Below are 17,636 nucleotides of genomic sequence, written 5' to 3' on the forward strand. Positions count from 1 at the left end.
TTTGCCGAGAGGAACTAGAAGAGTCTGGACAAAGAAACTCGTTTATTTATCCTTTATTCGTGAGGTTTTGTCCTTCGTCCGCGTGGTTGCAATATAGTTTGGGGTTAAAAGCAATCGGATTATAAAATAATTCTGGACCAATGGGTCTGGGGTTTTGGGAAAGGACAAGCGGAAAACTAAGATTTTGGGGTATCCCAAGGATAGTTGATACTTTCCCAGGATGGTATGACTTTTTCCCTTTACGTTTGAATGATTCCAAAAAAATCAAGACGATTTCTTAAATAGACAACAGTAACAAAAATACAAAACCGAAAAGATTCAATGAGATGTGGGAAACGATTAAAAAAATTGATTAAAAACGATTAATTGTGACGAATTCAAAAACATTTATCAAATTAATTTCCAACATCCTTATGCACTCTGATGGGTTTTCCGGTGGCTTCCAGAAAAGCTAAGCTAGATTAAACAAAAACCCCCAAAAACAACATCGCTCAAAGAATTGCTGAAGGAGAGATCTCTGCGAAAAGGTGCTAAAGTTTTCCCATTGATAACCCTCTTTCGTTTTAATTTTATTATTCATATTATCGCACTGCGAATAACTCTTCGAACGGAAGCCTGTTTGCGAGTTTTCAAACTGCAAAACAACTACTTTTCCACCACCCAAAACAGTCCCCCATTACAAATGATGTTAATTTTCATCCCTCAACTGATTTTTTTTTTCGGCGTAGATCGTCCAGATCGCATACAGCAGCTTCAAGCCATTTCCACTCAGAAAAGCCGAAGGGAAAACTAGTGTTCAATTTTCCATCCTTTCCGTTCCATTCTCGAAAAGAGAGAATTCTTAGCAAATGCTCACAAAACATACCATCTTCGGGTCGCATTTTCGGGCCGCACGATCCAATCCGAAACGCGACGACTACGACCCGGTCGGAAAATTCTACTTCACAGCGGTCGTGTTTGGTGGGATGCTTTTCCAAATTCCAAACGCCAAGTCTGTTCCCAGTCTGTAACGGTCAGTCAACGGTGTCGGAGTCGTGGTGCTCGTGAAACGATACATTAGAGTTCGAACTTCAAACGGTTCAGTTTAATACGGATTTCTTTCTTCCTCTATCTCTCTCTCTCTCTGTTTCCCTCTCTTTCCTCCACACGCTTCTCTACCGTCGTCCTTTCGATTCTTGGTTTATGTTACTTGTGTGCCGGACACCGTTTGGCGAAGTGTTTAAAGTGATAAGAAGGTGGGAGTAGCTGGCTGCTAATCTTTCCATCTCTATAAACGTACGTCTGAAGGAAATCAAAGGTAACAAGCACACGATTAAACCCGAATGGGCGGGTTGGGTGGTGCATTTTCCTCTACGGAACGTGAAACACACATAACACAGGATTACAAGTGCAAAGTGCTGGGCAAAGAAGGGAACGTGTTAGTGTTGTGTGTCTGAGTTAAAAAACATGTGTTTGGGCACCTTTATGGACTTTTGTGGAGTAAATAGGAGTATAGTGCAAGAATGGCTATTCTTGCATGGAAATTTTAAATTCTGAAGTAGTGATTTTAGTGCAATTACTATTTCTTGTGACTTAAAAATATTTCTACCGCTAATTGATTAGGCTTTGCAAAAAGTGTAATTTTTAAAAGTCATGCAAATAAAATTTAAAAGAACAAATCAATTCACTTAGAAAGTAAAAGAGGAAAATAGCTAAATCGTAAGAAAGATATAAAAGTTAAACTTGTATTTAAAAAGTAGAAAAAAACAACAGTAAAACCTTTGAACATAAAAATAATAGATTATAAACTTTCATATTAAATGCGTTAAAAAAATAGTTATTTTTAAACTAAAAATTATTAATTTGCTTTCTGTTCTCTCTTGATCCTTGCTGTGTTTCATACATCAATCAGTGAAAATTCACTTCAACAGAAGGACAGATAGAGAAAAAAGACTTTCCTACGTTTTGTTCGAAAACAAAAACCCAAAGAAACCCGTCACCAGATCCATGGTTTCCGTGGTGTGTTTGGTGGAAAAGGTTGTTTGCCGATAAACCAACGCCACACCAACGCCAACCAAAAACTTGAACCAATTCAAAAGCCGTGGCGCCAACGTGTCTCTCCCGTACAAGGCAAGTGAACCGGAAAACCGTAGCCATACCGTCACCGAAGACCACCGAGACGATCAGCGAGACAAAATGAGCAAATTCTATTCGATTTTTATGCAAATTTGTGTGATCGCCGCATCGATGCAGACCGGTAAGTGGGCGAGAAAACTATGCTGGGAAATGGAGTTTTTCGAGGTGGAGACTTATTTTCAAACCTTGCTAGCATGTTTTACTGTTAAACTATTTTCGAATGCTTCCGGATATTGGATAACAGTCAAAATTAACATCTTTATTGTACTGGGATGGCGACGGTCCAAAAGCAATTAGTTGAGTTGTCGGCATTGTGCTACAAAACAGTAGTTCCAAAAAGTGCATCCACATGCGTGCAGACGTTCGTGTGTGCAGTTTGCCAACTGTGTGGTGGTGGTGCCGTAAGAAACCACTTCGAGGACGTGCGTTGGCTGCGGGACGTTTTAAATTAGCTTCACTGCGTGCTTCACAAAGCGAAACAGGGAAGACTATTAGGGGCACGGCTGTCAAGATTATTTTTGGACCAATGTTTCCTTTCCCCCCTGCAAGAAACCGCACAGGAATCTTTGCATCTATTCATAAAGCAAAACAAAAACCGTTTTGTTTTATTTTCTACCGAGCAAGTGATCTGGAGGGTGCTGTCGATCTTCTCCATGTAGGACAGTGTTCATACGTCAAAAGAGTAAAACAAAAGTGTATAATGAACGGATCGAGTGACACCTGTCGCAATACATACGGCCACAAACATATTTCTGCTCGATAGACCCCATTTTTTGGTCCACCGAGCGCATTATAATGGAATGAAAAATGAGCTACAGCGTTTCACGTTTCAACGTGTGCCTTACCCCGTACCGTAATGCGTAACGTCAGTTGACAGTCCTGGCTTGATCCTAAATAATGGTACACAAACATTCTCTTGCTTACGTTGGGTTTGGGGTGATACACTCAGTGGCCGATGAAAAATGACCATCAACCAGTACTACTTTGGATGGTTCACGCACGGATTATCATGAAACGGATGCGATGAAGTAGTGCGAACGATCTTTGGCGGCCCACCGAATCCGCATCTTTGCGAATGCGTGGGTCTTGCTTAATGCGCTCTTTGATGTGGGCACGTACGCTCGTCTGAAGTGTGGTCGAGGTTTGGAAGTTTTAGTTTTATTTTTTGGGGAAGCGTAGAGCAATCACTGGAATTTCATTACCAGTAATGCTAGTGTGATGGTTCGTTGAGAAGTTTCTAAAAAGATTTTTTGAAATTTTAAAGAGATTTTGCTCAGATAGCGCTACGATGAAGTTTTAAGGTATGAAAAATATTTATATTGCATACCTTTAGGCACTTTTTTTTATCTCTAAGTATGATAACATTTGATTATCTTTCAGTATGATTCTTAGGGAGCTTCTTACATTGTTTCTGTTGTGTTGGAAGGATTTTTTGAAACTTTATAGAAGCGATAGGATGTTTTAAAGCGTTGCCTAACAAGGAAAAAGTTACATTTTAAAGTACATAAAATGAATAGAACAAACCATAGAATCGCTCAAAGAATAGAAAATTCTGGAAAACGCACAATGTGTTCTGAGTTGAACACTAATTGCATTATTTTTGTCAAGCTATTTCAATCGATAACACATCTTGCGATTATTTAAGCACGTCGTCAGATTTGACTCTTTTTCCCATATCGTGATCATGGTTAGGTTCAGCATCCGAAGATGAGTTTTTGGATTACATTTTTTCTCAAGCTCCAGCATCTTGCGGAAAAGATTCTAAATGGTAAACGGAACATTCGAAACCATCGTAGTCTGAATTGAATCTTAACCGGTTTTGCTAAAACTATTCCAATTTGGGATAATAATTGGAACAGAATCTAGATTTTTGTATTATTCAAGCTATTCTAAAGCTTGTTATATAATGCTGTAAGGATAACACATATTGTTTGGACATTTGGAAGCTGTTAGTGGGTTTAGTTTGAAAATCAAGTTAAACGCTCGAACCTTCGGACGCGTACCTAAGTAGAAGACTAATTATATATAATTTGCGAACACTTCTATCTCTGAATCTTCAGGCAGTTCGTACATTGAAGCCTCACAATTCACTCACAGTCCCATCACTTATCAAGCCCAAGATTAAGGACTTTACTTACACGTTTAAAATAAGTAACTATCCCGAGCAGTGTAAGAAGATTCTACTCTACTTTTCATTTTCTAAATGAGAATGAGAACATTAAATAGAAAAATGTTCGTTGAATGAACACATATCTATTCCAAGTAAATATAATTGCAATGAATCAAAGTTTTTGCTCACATCATTCACCCTTGCGAGGCTAACAAACGAATGCAAACATCATCCATTCCATTCCATCAGCAATCCGTAAATTGCATTTTCTGCAGCTGTACGCAGTTCTGCAACAACAACAAAAAAACTAACCCACGGATGCATCAAATATTCTGCTACGGGCCTGCGGGATTTCCATATCGGAATGTCTTTTTTTCATTCGTTCTTCCTGGTAGAGAAAATCTCCTTACACATGATCATGGAATGGAATGCTGTACAGCATCACTCGCGTGGCACAAATGCTCCGGCTCACACACACACACACACATAAAAGTAAACCCATTCAACCATCATCATGAAATTCCATCATAGCCTATACTTTTTTAGTTGTTCAGCAACATTTCGCGTACGTGCCTACAGCTGATTGGGCTGGATTAGGTCATGTACGGTGCCGGTGATGATGAAAAAATGGTGAAGGTATGCGCGTAATGCAAGCTCCAAGTGCACAAAAAATGCAAAAGAAAGTAAGAAGAAAGTCATCTTTGGATAGCTCTGAATGCTGAAGAACCGAAGGAAGGTAGAGTAGTAGCGATGAAGATAGCAAAAACTAATTCCCTTCACAGAACAAGCCCCGACCGCAGGGGCACAGCGGTCCTTCTGGCACCGTGCGGACCTAATGAACCGGTTTCAAAATGAACGATTAGGTAATCTACTGATCAAGGGTGGACTCTCTCTCTCTCTCTCTTTCTATGTGTGTTTTATTTTACACCATCTTTCCACTGATGTAAACGACCCACACACCAAATCCTTTTCGGACGATGTAACGAGCACGTGCTTGCAAGGGAAAAACGTGTTTCTTTCCGACCGAGGACAAGAACCAAGAGCCACTTTTCTTGGGTGTCTTTTGCCCATTCCCAGAAAACAGGTTGTTTCTGAAGATATCGTTTAGGGGGGTTTCCTGCTGGATGTTTATGGTGCGCTTAAACATTGTTCTACCCGTGAATGTATGCACCTGCAACACTAAACGCTTCGATGAGCTTCGAGGCGTTGTAAGGAGCGGACAAAGTGTAAAGAGGTGAGGTGTGGAATGGCAAAAACTAATTTGTATTTATGTGCACTTCTCCCGCACAGAATTGGTGGGATGGGAAAATTGTGTTACGGCTCTTTGCAGTGCGCTTCGATATGTAACTTAGAACGACCATGCGTCTCCATCGAAAGCGTTGCATTAGAAGCCACGTGTTGCGAAAAGAGTTTGCCCAAGGAAAAGAATGGTCCGGAGGTGTGTGGTTGGCTATTTTCAAGCTGTTTGACGTTCAATCACGAGAAATAATTTTACCAACAAGCCAACAACAAGGAAATTACTTTTAATAATTTACAAATTGCAGTACTGCAATTTGCATAAGAATAAATTTGATTATGTTTTTGAAACAAATAATAGGAACAATTTACACATGAAAGTCCTCAGTCAGTAAAAGATAGAGACGGTTTTATGACTAATATCACAAAAAAGGGTATATATTGCATACCTTCAGGCGCATATTTTGTATACTTCACAATACACAATCTATCAACAGTCCCACCAACTTATCGTGCACTTAGTTCGGGGTTTATATTACGCATTTATTTTATTGCAAAAGTTGCGTATTTTATACCTCGTAAACTAAACTGTGTTCGTCACTGTAGCACTGTACAGCGTCGGCCAACAAATGGTACACTCATGCTGCTCACTCAGCTCATAAAAAAACACCATTTCCCTAAGACAACTTAATGGGGTGTGTTTGGTTTTGTAACTGTAGCTCTCAGTACGGGGGTTTGCTTCCTCGCAAGTTTTCCTTTAAGTTCCCAACACACCCATTTTGATGGTGTAAACAATCAAATGGAATATGAACACGTTCCAGGGCCAGTTCCAACGAAAAGTTGTGTCATTTTAGTTTATTATTTATGACAAGCAGAGGCAAGCAAGGTGTCAATGATGTAGCAAAATGGTTGTCTCTATCTAAAAATGGTGTTGGCCAATTAAATGCTTTCAGGATGCTTCTTATAGACCTCTTAACGCGCCCAAAACCACTGTCACGATCTTTCCTTGTAAATTGCTTAAAAGAGTACGCTCTAATGGCCCTTTCTAATGACATCGTGCGTCATCATTCAATCTCCTAAACTACAACTCAAAGCCTAAATCCCTTCTAGACCTAACACTCCATCAAATCTATTACTAATGCAATCTATTCTTCCATTACATGCCATTTTGTGCTCCAAACATCACCGGGTTCGATGGTACACAGGACTTAGCATCAAATGCTACAACTGTGACTCAACCAGCAACGAGGAATGTATGGACCTGAAGCGAAACTCTGCCATCGTCGCCGAGGTAAGGACACACATCCCATCGCTCGCATCACAATTAGGGAAGAACCTTTGAGTGCGTGCTCCAATATTAATCTTCAATTAAGCCGTCACAGACAGAACGATACGTATATAGAACCACGTCAGGTGAAGTGTGCCTCAACACTTAAACACTATCCACTCCTAGTCCTGGCCTGAAAATGGCACCTACATTATAGCAATAAAACAACAACCAACGGGTGTGAGTGTGTTGAAATATGTTGCACGTCCTTCAGTCCATTATTGACCAATAATGTATCGTGTCACGAACGGGTACATGCGAGCGACGAACGAGTACATTTGTTTTGATAAATAAATTTGCAGTCCATGCCTCACGTTTAGGAGCTCTATTTTGGGGAAGTTTAACTTCTAGTGGTATTATTTAAAAGAAGAAAATAGTGCTGCCACTTACTAAAAGCATTGACAGACGCTACATGGCATCTGACCTTTTTGTTTACCTTTTCTCTCCTCCGGGCACGCAGACATGTACGCCAAGTAAAATGGCGGCCACAACCGGTAACTGGCTGGCGGATCTGACCCGCATCGAGTACTTTGGCGGTACGGAAATTACGGTCCCGATGGTGTGCCAGAAAATCGTCGCTTCTAATGGTACGTAAACGAATGTGTCTTCTAACGGGGATAACTTAAACTAACCGCTCTTTCTTCCTCTATTGTTCTTCTACAGAAAATGGCGACACAATGACGTACCGTGGCTGTCAGCTGGACGGTGGTAAAACCGATCCCTGTCAGATTGCGTACGGCAAAGCGAAGCTTCAGCGTGGCGTCAAGATCGAATCCTGCTCAATCTGCAAGGATGATGGCTGCAATGGTGCACCACCCCGGTTGGCAGGTCGGCCAACGGTTTGGTTCCTTGCCGGTAGCGTGCTTGCCCTGTTCGGATTCACATCCCGACGACTGTTTCTGTAAAACGTACTCATCCGCATGCATCATGTTGTCGCCACATCTAACCTGTACATATTGATTGATTTGATAAAATCAACCCGCACTTATGCACACGTGGAATCGCTGCAGCTAACCGCATAACTGCGTCAACTGCGACGCCAACCCCCCCGTTTATCGTGTCCTAATCCACAATGGCACGCACCTACTATAAATAGGGTCCCTCGTGCACTCTCTCTCTCTCTCTCTCCCTCGCTCGCTAGCTATATAATCGGTATCGAATTAATAACTTGGCCAGTTTAATCATCCCATGCCTTAATCAATCTCTGAGTCACACACCCAAAAACCCATTCACAACCCCATGGTGGAGAGACGGTGGTGAACGGTGTAAGATGGCAAGCTTATTATGATAACACGCGTGGCGCGTGAGTCATACACACACCACGGTATATTTTGCACGGTGTAATATTGATCGATTTTTATTTTCCGATTCTTCTACCGGGAGACACGCTAGTGATTGAGTAGATAAAGCTATGAGCAACGCAAAACTATTGGAGGAAGAATGGGATAATGTAAAGCGGGTGAATGGATAGCGTCGCAAGTAGTGTAGTGTATCGCCCAACAGGCCTCATTTAGTGTTTGGCGATAAGGCAGGCAGACCGAGACACGAGTTGATCGAAGCTAGTAGGGAAAAATTAAGCTAAGAATGTGGCTAAGAATACTGATTTAGACATAAAACTTGAATAGAATTAGCAAACAAGGCAAAACGAAAAAGGAAGAAAAAGTAAACAAACGAAATACTATTGGAATACAGTCCCCCATGATCAAATTCACGCATATGCCTTCATTCGATTAACAAAACCAAAAAAAGAGAGGGAAATGGAAAACCAAAAATAAGCGCAAAACTTGTTGGGAAGCCATAAGTTAAGGATTGTCGTGACAACTGCATTTTGAATAAACACTAAACTAGATAACAAAACACCACACTACCACCACCATCCATGCGTAAGCAAAAGTAGCAAACGAAAGTGAATGAATGGAAGCAGATTTTAGCAATTAAGTTTAGCGCGCGCTTCAACAAAAATGTCGCTCTGCTGTCGCACGATCAATCTCTTAGAAGGTAAGATAAGCTAAATAAGTGACGGTATGGGGACGATTTGATATAAAATTAGAAACCCTTTTTGGCAGACATGGGACATGTTACTGCAGTTTCCGTTTGTTGTTTGACACAATAACTATTAGCCAGAGCTGGTATGGGTTGGGCATAAAATTGGAATAAATTCTAAGATCCCAGCTAGCGAGCTAGCAATATTAGAAACCACCAGAACGCCCGCACACAAGCTATATTTTTCAATGGCAAAATCCCAACGTGTGGTAGTTTTTCATCAATGAACAAGGGTAATGGCACGATAATGATACTAGTATTGGTCATAGTAATAGCATGTAGCAGCTAAACCAGAAAGCAAGCAAAAAGATCACAACACACATACATTATGCACAACCAAGATAAGCCGATAAGTGTGACAAAAGTCTTTTCTTTAATAAAAAAAAGTAATTACAAACAAGTTGGAGCTGTTAAACGTAGTTAAAAATAAAACTACTTGCAACAGGTGGTGAAGGTGACAAAGAAAACAACAACGTGTGCTTTTGTTGCTGCTCCGTACGCAAATATATTTTACAAGAATTGAATGAAAAAAAAAAACATTTAAACAAGAGTTTCATTAGCAGCGTTTCTAAAGGAAATTTTTAATTAATGCGTAACGCACACAACACGTTATTAGTCAATTTTCAAACATTTGTTCGTTGTATGTGTATATAAAAGCATGTTTGCTAGCAAAGGTTTTGTAAACAATCAATTTTGATGATTCACGGTAATGTATTAGCTCTTTTCTTAGTGAATTAATTGAAAGATAAAAAAAACATGCATTTTTTTTGCAAATAGCACTTGTAGTAAAATTTAGCCTCAAAAGAAAATGAAAAAGATCATAAAAAATGTTAGAAAACAAAGATCATTCAAAAACAAAAACAAATTTAAACAAAAAACTCATCACGCAAATAATAACAACACAAAAAAATGCACTGAAAAATGAGAGTAGAAACCAAAACCCAAAAAAAAAAACACACACACACATGTAACACAAGATTGAGAGGAAAATAAATGACACTATCAATAAATAAACAACAAAATACCACAAAACTGCTGTTACACTTTATCGCACAAAGAAAGTGAAAGTAAAGGAAAAAAAAAGCGTTGACCTTGTAATAGTGATCGACTCGAACAGGTATGACGCCTCGTTGTTGACGCTCTTCATTAATCAGCAGTAATGTGACTCCACTTCGAGCAACAAGCAGCACCGAGCAGCACATGCTAAGTATAGCAATTTCCGTTACATGTTGCTACTGTTGACGTTTGTGGGCTATAAATGGGCCCATTCCATCCGAAACCCTCCCTAAGTTGAGGCTCATTGATGGAAAACTAATTGAACGGCTTGTGTGGGCGTGTGATAGTTGGTGAGGACACACAACTATTGTTGGAACGTGTAACCTTGTACTCGTTGTTTTTTTTTTTTCAAACAGGAAAATATGATTACAGCACGACAGAGAGACGCCATTCGTGTGAGTCTTCAGCAAGTTGAATCCTCCACCACGGGGATAAATGACCCTCTCGTCGAATCTTCAAACCTATAGGCCATAGGTTCCTCAAATACTTCGACAGCTAAAAACCAAGCAGTCAAGGATGAAAGTTTTATTATGACGCACACCGCAAATTAAGGTTACATCTGCCATCTGATGTACGTGCGCGTGTCTGTCGTCTCCTCAAGAGTACGGATGCACTTCCACCGTAAATGTTGTCCAACGATACACAGCACATTAAACGCCCGCCAAGTCATTTAAATGACTGGCAGTGAGTGTGGCATTTTGGAGAGTTTTTGGAGCTACCTTTTGCCCCATTTGCTTGATAAGTGGCTGATAAGCCCTCGTACCCGTTTCGTTCTACCGTATGGTGTACGTCACACATAGGTTACAACAACCTGCACACAAACGCGCGAGGAGTCATTTGGTGAAATTTGCTACGCGCATTGTTCGAGGAACCGTTGGGGACATTGGGGGAGGAGGAGTAGTTGACGGGCAGCAATGACGGGTGGCTGATTAGTGGGTGTTCTAATATAAAAACCCATCCACAGGCAGGTGCGCGGTTTCAGTTGTGTGACCGAATTCTAGTGAACCTGATCGAGCAGAACTTGCCTTAGTAGTTCAGTTTGGGGAACCATTTAGTCTGAGTGTGTGTGTGTGTGTGTGCGCGCGTTAGTGTGTTTATATAGTGATCTAGTTCCAAGTGCTTTTGTGAGGCCTATTGTGCACTTACCTGTGATAACGTTGAACGGTGCGATAGTTTTTAAACAAGCTGTCCAAAATGAACGCGAAACTGATAGCAACGTGGCTACTACTGGGAGTGTTTACAGTGAACACAGGTACTGTGTGACTAAGAGATTGAAGCTTAGGACACACTTACTAATTGTGATCATTTCTTGGTTCACTCTTCAACTCCAGCACACGCACAGCTCCAGTGTTATGTGTGTGACAACTGTCCCGATCCGTTCGAGGGCACCTCGTCCCAACTGCAGGCCTGCCCAGCGTCAGACTCAACCACCACGACACAGACACCTCCGGCCGGGGACACAACAGTCCTAACGCCTCCACCACTACCGACGGGAGTAAATCCAGGCGATACGACGACCGCTGCCATAACGACGGAAGCTCCACCAACTCCAAGCACGCCGGAAATAACGCCACCACCGCTACCGGGTCGCCGAAAGCGTCAGACAGCGACCGGATATCGGTGCTTCCGGATCGAGCACTGTAAGTTAAACAGGGAAGGATAGTTTATTTGAAATTTCTTATATCTAATGCAATGCTTTCGAACTCATCTTTTCCGCGGGATGCAACAGCAAACACTGTCCGTCGAGGTTGTGCTGCGTACCTGGGCAATCAAGCCGATACCTGCTCGTCCGTTAACGGTGGAACAGTTCCAACGGAGTGTACAATTTGTGACTGGGATGGATGTAACAGTGCGACCGGACTGCGTGTGTCACTGGTCGCCCTACTGCTAGCCGTACTGCTTTCCGTTGTGCTGAAGCAGTAAACACACCGTTCGAACACTAAACCTAGAAGTAGAAGGTTGCCACTCAACTTCGAGCTGTGCTCGTCCATCTAAACTCTCCCCTCTCCCCTCGTTGGATTGGTACTAGAAAGCACTATTGACGCACCAGATTCATCTACGCAGCGCACTAGGTTATACGATTATAGGCTAGACAGGATTATCCAAAGCAGAAGAAGATGGTGAGCGGTCTGATGACAAAATAAAAGCGATAAAACTAACCCACCCCTGACCGGTCTTGGGTGATTAATTAAAATAAGCAAAAGGATTTAATTTTATCTTCATGCACAGATTACGTTGCTTATCTGCAATTACAATGGAAGGCTTTTCTTTTTGGCAATGATCAGACACCTAAATCACCTCTCTCACGAGTGACTAATCACACCCGATAAGTAATTCCCAATTCCCATTGGTAGCACCGGAAATGTACATTAGTCCCTTGCTCCAAACAAACCATTCTTTCCCAACGAAATTCAGCACCCTCCAGGGAATACTTGCCCCTTTTTTCGCAATATGTATGTGTCCCGTAACACGTGTACGTGACAAATCCGAACACCCCTTGGTATCTGCCGATCCTCTACACGTCAGGTCGAGTAATTATGTGCAAACGGAACGGTTTGCACCTGTCAGCCCGGTATGCGTTGATAGATCGGTCGAGCGATATCGGCGAGGGTCGGCCGAAAACCATTTGATTAATCACAAACCGATTACTGTAGAGCGCACGGGCGACGGGTGTTCTGGCATGGAAATTGATGAATTTGGATGGTTATTTGGTAATTAGCTGGTGTAATATGTGTGGTATGGACGCATCAGTTACGAAAGGTGTTAGGTATGAAACACGGTGTTGCGTTTATCGCCAGGTTCCATGTTTAAAGTTGATAATGACATTGTTTTGCAGTAATGAAAAAAATGCACCCATTAACACTATGATTCATATTAAATTGTTTTGATCATCAAACACACACACACATTTTCCCACATTAAATTATAAAAAAATCGTTAAAAATGTTTGAAATCATTCTGTATGACAGTTCAGGCGTGCTGCTTAGCACTTATGCCCCTAAATGTAGGCAATTTTCACTCACTTTATAACAGACGTAAATAAGCTTTTTGTTCATCAAATACCCCACGACGATATGCGGAAGACATCGATAGTGGTTAAAGAAAGGAAACTAAGGCCGTTTACTAATCTGTTTGTTGTTCAAAACCGGATTTATATAGTTTAGTCTTATGAAACGAACTTATTGAGTAATCAATCAACTTAAAACGATGATTCGAACAATGAAACAAATTCTCCATTTTACATTACAGCGTCATTACAGCCTGTCTATATACTAAAAAAAACTATGGGTACAACCAACAAATGAGTGGGGTGGCCCGGTGATGAGGCGATATCGGGGTCCAAATCCCATCCGGACCGTCTCCCCGTACTGAGGATTGACTATCCAACTACCTGTTATCAGCAAGTCTAGTAAGCCATTAGATGGCCGGCGTGACCTAACAGGTCGTTAAGCCAAAACGAAGAAGAGTGGGAGACATTTCCTTCTCGCACCAATAAAGTGCGCCTTATCCCGGGCGGGCTCGGTAGAAGTGGGTGTTGCGAGATTCTATCTTTGTTCATTTGCGATAACTGTTTTTTTTTTTTGTTTATTTATAGAGGCTTTGAGTCTTAGAGACTACATTCGCCTCTCTGCTGTAGATAAAAGATGGTTTAATCTAATACAAAACTATCGTATATGTGGCTTAAATATTATGGAAAACTATTGCGATTATGGCATATGGTATCGGATTAGTTTAAACTATTGCTTAAATTTCATTGTACTGATGCGTAAAAATCTAATGAGGCGGTTCTGCTGGAGTTTGTCGCGTGATAGGAATGTCAGTGATGTCAACACGACAGAAGTTGCAGTGTGGAGGACTGGATTTTTCTAGGAGGTAGGAGTGCGTAAGGCGAGTATGACCTATACGAAGGCGGAAAAGGACCCGTTGGATGTGGCTGGATTCGGTATCTTCCCATGAAGAGGTGCTGTGCTTGATAAGACGGAAAATAGCTGGTAGCTTGTAATGGCTTTGCCATCGTCTCCTTATTGGCTGGAGCCTTCTCTGTTGGGCACCGTTTAGACATGATGCAGGATCACGAAATTTGGTACTAGTTCTCCGCACCTTGTGGCTTGTTGACGACAAAAAGTCATGAATCCGTAAGGTTACTATATAATCGAAATTGAACATCCCGCGAACAGTAAGATCGCTAGCAAAGGCTATAGAACTCCTATACCTAACTTTATTACCATCTGAGAGCAGGAATACCGTTGACGCTATTTTGCGGCACAAGCATAAACATTCCCAGGCTGTCGCGTATCGGCATCGTCGAGGATCATGCCCGAACGACTGTTAAGATCCCGGGTCTTGTCGCATTTAACTGTCGTCACACATAACCGAAGATGAAGGGATCAATGCCGTTCTCCAGCTATGGTGCTGACCCTCTAGACATCATGCGAATCTACTGAGACCGCATAAAACCAGGTACGCAGGGAAACTTGCAGTGAGCAGGCATCTACCAGCGGGTTAAAATGTCAATAATGATGCCCTCAGAAACATCTCCGTTTAGGCCTATCTAAGAATCCGTTTATATTTTCAATTGCCGCGGAAACAGCAATGAATAGTCAATAGGAAGTTGAATAACAATTTTCTAAACTATTGCATTCATTTATTTTATCAACACATCTATTCATTGTCTCCGATACAAACATAAACATCAAACTCAAAAAAGAAATCACAGCCCGCTCATACCTATTACCAATTGCTTAAATTCGTTCTCACTCGTTGCAGAGTGAGTGTCCACAAACCCGGCAACTCGTAAAACCACCCTCAGTGACCGGCATCTGTCCTTGATCGCACACCCCAACAGCGTATCCTTCAATTTCAGCACATCCACGGCGATGAATCGTCTCCTTCTGGTGGTCTATTCCTAAAATAGATTCCGCAAAGTATTAACGCCCGGCTCAACTTCAACATTTGCGGCACAAAACGTACCCTTACTGCGAATCGTCGCACAAACGAATCGCTTTTGTGGTTTTAGATGTCCCTTGGCCTTTCCAAACGGATAGTACGTGGTCGGTGGCGTTAGTATCGGATTGCCCGGATACCAAGCAGTACTGCCACCGCCGACCAGTGGTGGTGGGGTTAGCAGAGGATCCCAAGGATACACCTGATTACCACCACCATTGCCGTACAGTGGTGGCGGTGTGATGATCGGATTACCCGGGTACCAGGCGCCTCCATTATTATCTCCACCAACAACCGGTGGTGGCGTTAGTAGCGGATCCCACGGATAGTACTGGTTGCCATTCGGAGGCAAGGTTGGCGGCGTAAGGATAGGGTCCCAGGGGTTTGCGTTCCAAGCAGGGGTAGACGGTGTCAGTACGGGGTAGGTTGGGTTGTAGCTTAACGCATTAAGATCGAGCCCATTCTTGGCGCTACATTCGACAATCGTTGGCGCTTGTTTGGTACAATCATCACACGAAAAGCAACGGATTTCGTTTCCTTTAGCTGAAACAAAGCAAGGTATACTGATTAATATTAATACTTTAGGGCGGCAGAAGAAACTAGACACTTACCTAACGCTGTAAAAAATGCAAAGCAAATCGTAATACACTGTAACTTCATTATCGTATTGATAGTCCTAAAGAAAACAAAGTCACAACACAATCACTGCCCACAATAAATCATGAAATGCAACCACTTCGCGCCGCTTTATATATAATTACCGTCCCGAAAAAGGGTTCATACGAGCAAAAAGATGAGTGACCAATCAGCGTGCCGCTCACGATTGATACACCTATCTAAATATAAATATCTTATCACGAGCCAAGCCACACGCCGAAGTCACTCCCAGAGGTCGCATCCAAAAAAAAAATCGCTAGTCATCGGAGTGGCAGCAGTGGCAGCAGTATATGCAAATATATCCCCGGCCACACTCTCTCCTCTCCAACCCTAGCAGCCAGTGTCCAAGTTGATCGAACGATCTTACATTCCGATGCGGGGTGGTTTGGAAATTCCTATCTCTGTCTTAGATTCTTCTACCTCGCAACATTACTTGACAGAAAAATAGAAGGGCGCGTGAAACGGCAATGACGCACCGGCGATAACAATTTCATTTGTAATTGTGTTTTTGAGTTTTATTTGGAAAGGAATTTGATTTTTTTAAATATTTGCTAGACAATTGTAAAAATGTTTACCTGTCCTCGGTACTAGGGAGGCGACAGACAGAATGTCTACTCATAGAACGTCCGCAAACATTCCACCCATAACTCAAAATCCCCCCGCCGTTATCTTCGTTTCGCTTGATGAATGCATGTATTCCACACACAATTGTTTGCAGGATTTATGATAAACATCGTCCAGTGCTTGACCACCCGGTGGATGGTATAATCTTCTGTCTACAGATAAAGCGTTCAGTTGACACACATTCCATGTGTATGGAAGCCAGTTTGAAGCGGTTTCGTTTGTTCGTTACCGATATCTGGATTGGGCAAGGTTCATCTATTACTTGCTTGTAATTGAGAATTATTAACGATTACTAGCAGAGGATTAACAATCGCGCTTGTTAATTCGCTCTCATACTCGTCTTATCAGGTATTTATAGAGCCGCGATGAAAGTACTACTTACAACACTTCCTATCTTGGTGATAATTATGATGATAATCTTAAGGTCAAACACCAATTTTTAGCTGGAAGTACTAACAATTGGATGCTTGTGAAGCTTTACAATACTTTAAGTTAACGGCTTAAGCGTCTAGTTAGGCAATTGCTGCTGCTTAAATCCAGTGGCGGATTTAGTCTTTCAGAGGAGACCTAAACGTAGTGAAAAATGGGGCTCTCTATCACGTTGAATCTAAGGTTCGTTAAGTGTCTACCGATGTGAATCACATCTAATCGGATTTTTAGCAAATTTTCTCTACATTCATTGATTTATTTATCATTGATCATTGATCGGAATAAGTCAACAATCGTATCTGGACTGCAAAAATTACTTAACGGAGCAGCCAAAGACGTTAAATAAAATGACTCAATTTTTTTTTTATAATTAATTACGAAGGCTTCAACTTCAAACGGCAGGACCGGGGTTCAATTCCCATCCGAACCGTCCCCCCGTAGTGAGGCCTGACTAACCAACTACGTGGTATCGGCAGTCCAGAAAGCCATTTCGATGGCCGGCATGACCTTAGAGGTCGTTAAGCCAAGAAGAAGAAGATTTTTTTAAATATTGCCATTTCTATACTTAATAGTCCTGTATTTCACCCCCACAGTGGTCACACATAATCTACTCCGATATATAAGTTCAGAGGAATTATTTCTAATAGTGGAATCGCTTTCGTACATCCTTACGAGGGCTTCCGTTACAAAATAGTAGGTTGAAGTCCGATCAACCTTCACTGATAATCCCCTGATAAGCACCCCCATCGTCACAAATAGCTTCTCTGTGATGTGATTCTCTGTCGTCACAAATAGCTTCTCTGTGTATGCAGAATCCTGTTCCTGTGTATTTATTACACTGACTAGTCCAATAAATACCTTCCGTGCACTCCGTCTCCGATAAAGCATACGCAATGCAACTAGCTCCATTCATAAACACGACGCAATCTACAGGTAGAAGATCCGGGTTAGGTAGATTATTTAGGCCTTCTCAGCTTCTCCCCTTATAGCTTTACAGCCAAACGCGTAATACCGTATCCGACCCAAACAGCAATCGACGTTGCTTCGCTTGTATTGTATCTTTATGATCATCCGCGGTTTCTTGTTTTATCGCCC

The 17,636-nt window shown here is 41.8% G+C and overlaps 3 protein-coding genes across 3 annotated transcripts; 2 read left to right on the plus strand and 1 right to left on the minus strand.

Moving 5' to 3' along the window:
- The first annotated feature begins 2,152 nt into the window (after window positions 1–2,152).
- LOC126565502 (uncharacterized) lies at window positions 2,153–7,704 on the plus strand. Its single transcript, XM_050222684.1, has 4 exons — window positions 2,153–2,236; window positions 6,667–6,752; window positions 7,249–7,375; window positions 7,452–7,704. The coding sequence occupies exons 1-4, from the start codon at window positions 2,176–2,178 to the stop codon at window positions 7,691–7,693; spliced, it is 516 nt and encodes a 171-aa protein (XP_050078641.1). The 5' UTR covers window positions 2,153–2,175; the 3' UTR covers window positions 7,694–7,704.
- Window positions 7,705–11,081: 3,377 nt separating this feature from the next.
- On the plus strand, window positions 11,082–11,810 carry LOC126565464 (uncharacterized). The gene is made up of 3 exons (XM_050222645.1): window positions 11,082–11,139; window positions 11,219–11,527; window positions 11,617–11,810. The coding sequence occupies exons 1-3, from the start codon at window positions 11,082–11,084 to the stop codon at window positions 11,808–11,810; spliced, it is 561 nt and encodes a 186-aa protein (XP_050078602.1).
- Window positions 11,811–14,641: 2,831 nt separating this feature from the next.
- LOC126560343 (uncharacterized) lies at window positions 14,642–17,288 on the minus strand. The gene is made up of 4 exons (XM_050216306.1): window positions 17,206–17,288; window positions 15,443–15,448; window positions 14,859–15,394; window positions 14,642–14,793 (listed from the first exon to the last, which is right to left on the minus strand). The coding sequence occupies exons 1-4, from the start codon at window positions 17,286–17,288 to the stop codon at window positions 14,642–14,644; spliced, it is 777 nt and encodes a 258-aa protein (XP_050072263.1).
- Window positions 17,289–17,636: the final 348 nt, after the last annotated feature.

Source organism: Anopheles maculipalpis, chromosome 3RL (assembly GCF_943734695.1).
Source record: "Anopheles maculipalpis chromosome 3RL, idAnoMacuDA_375_x, whole genome shotgun sequence".
Taxonomy (NCBI): Eukaryota; Metazoa; Arthropoda; class Insecta; order Diptera; family Culicidae; genus Anopheles; species Anopheles maculipalpis.

Excerpts from the sequence above, each read along its gene's own strand:
- LOC126565502 (XM_050222684.1), top strand. The coding sequence starts at position 2,176 with ATGAGCAAATTCTATTCGATTTTTATGCAAATTTGTGTGATCGCCGCA. Across the intron at positions 2,237-6,666 it reads CGCCGCATCGATGCAGACCG|GACTTAGCATCAAATGCTAC; the intron begins GTAAGTGGGCGA and ends GATGGTACACAG. Across the intron at positions 6,753-7,248 it reads ACTCTGCCATCGTCGCCGAG|ACATGTACGCCAAGTAAAAT; the intron begins GTAAGGACACAC and ends CCGGGCACGCAG.
- LOC126565464 (XM_050222645.1), top strand. The coding sequence starts at position 11,082 with ATGAACGCGAAACTGATAGCAACGTGGCTACTACTGGGAGTGTTTACA. Across the intron at positions 11,140-11,218 it reads AGTGTTTACAGTGAACACAG|CACACGCACAGCTCCAGTGT; the intron begins GTACTGTGTGAC and ends CTTCAACTCCAG. Across the intron at positions 11,528-11,616 it reads GTGCTTCCGGATCGAGCACT|CAAACACTGTCCGTCGAGGT; the intron begins GTAAGTTAAACA and ends GGGATGCAACAG.
- LOC126560343 (XM_050216306.1), bottom strand. The coding sequence starts at position 17,288 with ATGGGGGTGCTTATCAGGGGATTATCAGTGAAGGTTGATCGGACTTCA. Across the intron at positions 14,794-14,858 it reads TGCGACGATTCGCAGTAAGG|GAATAGACCACCAGAAGGAG; the intron begins GTACGTTTTGTG and ends AATCTATTTTAG.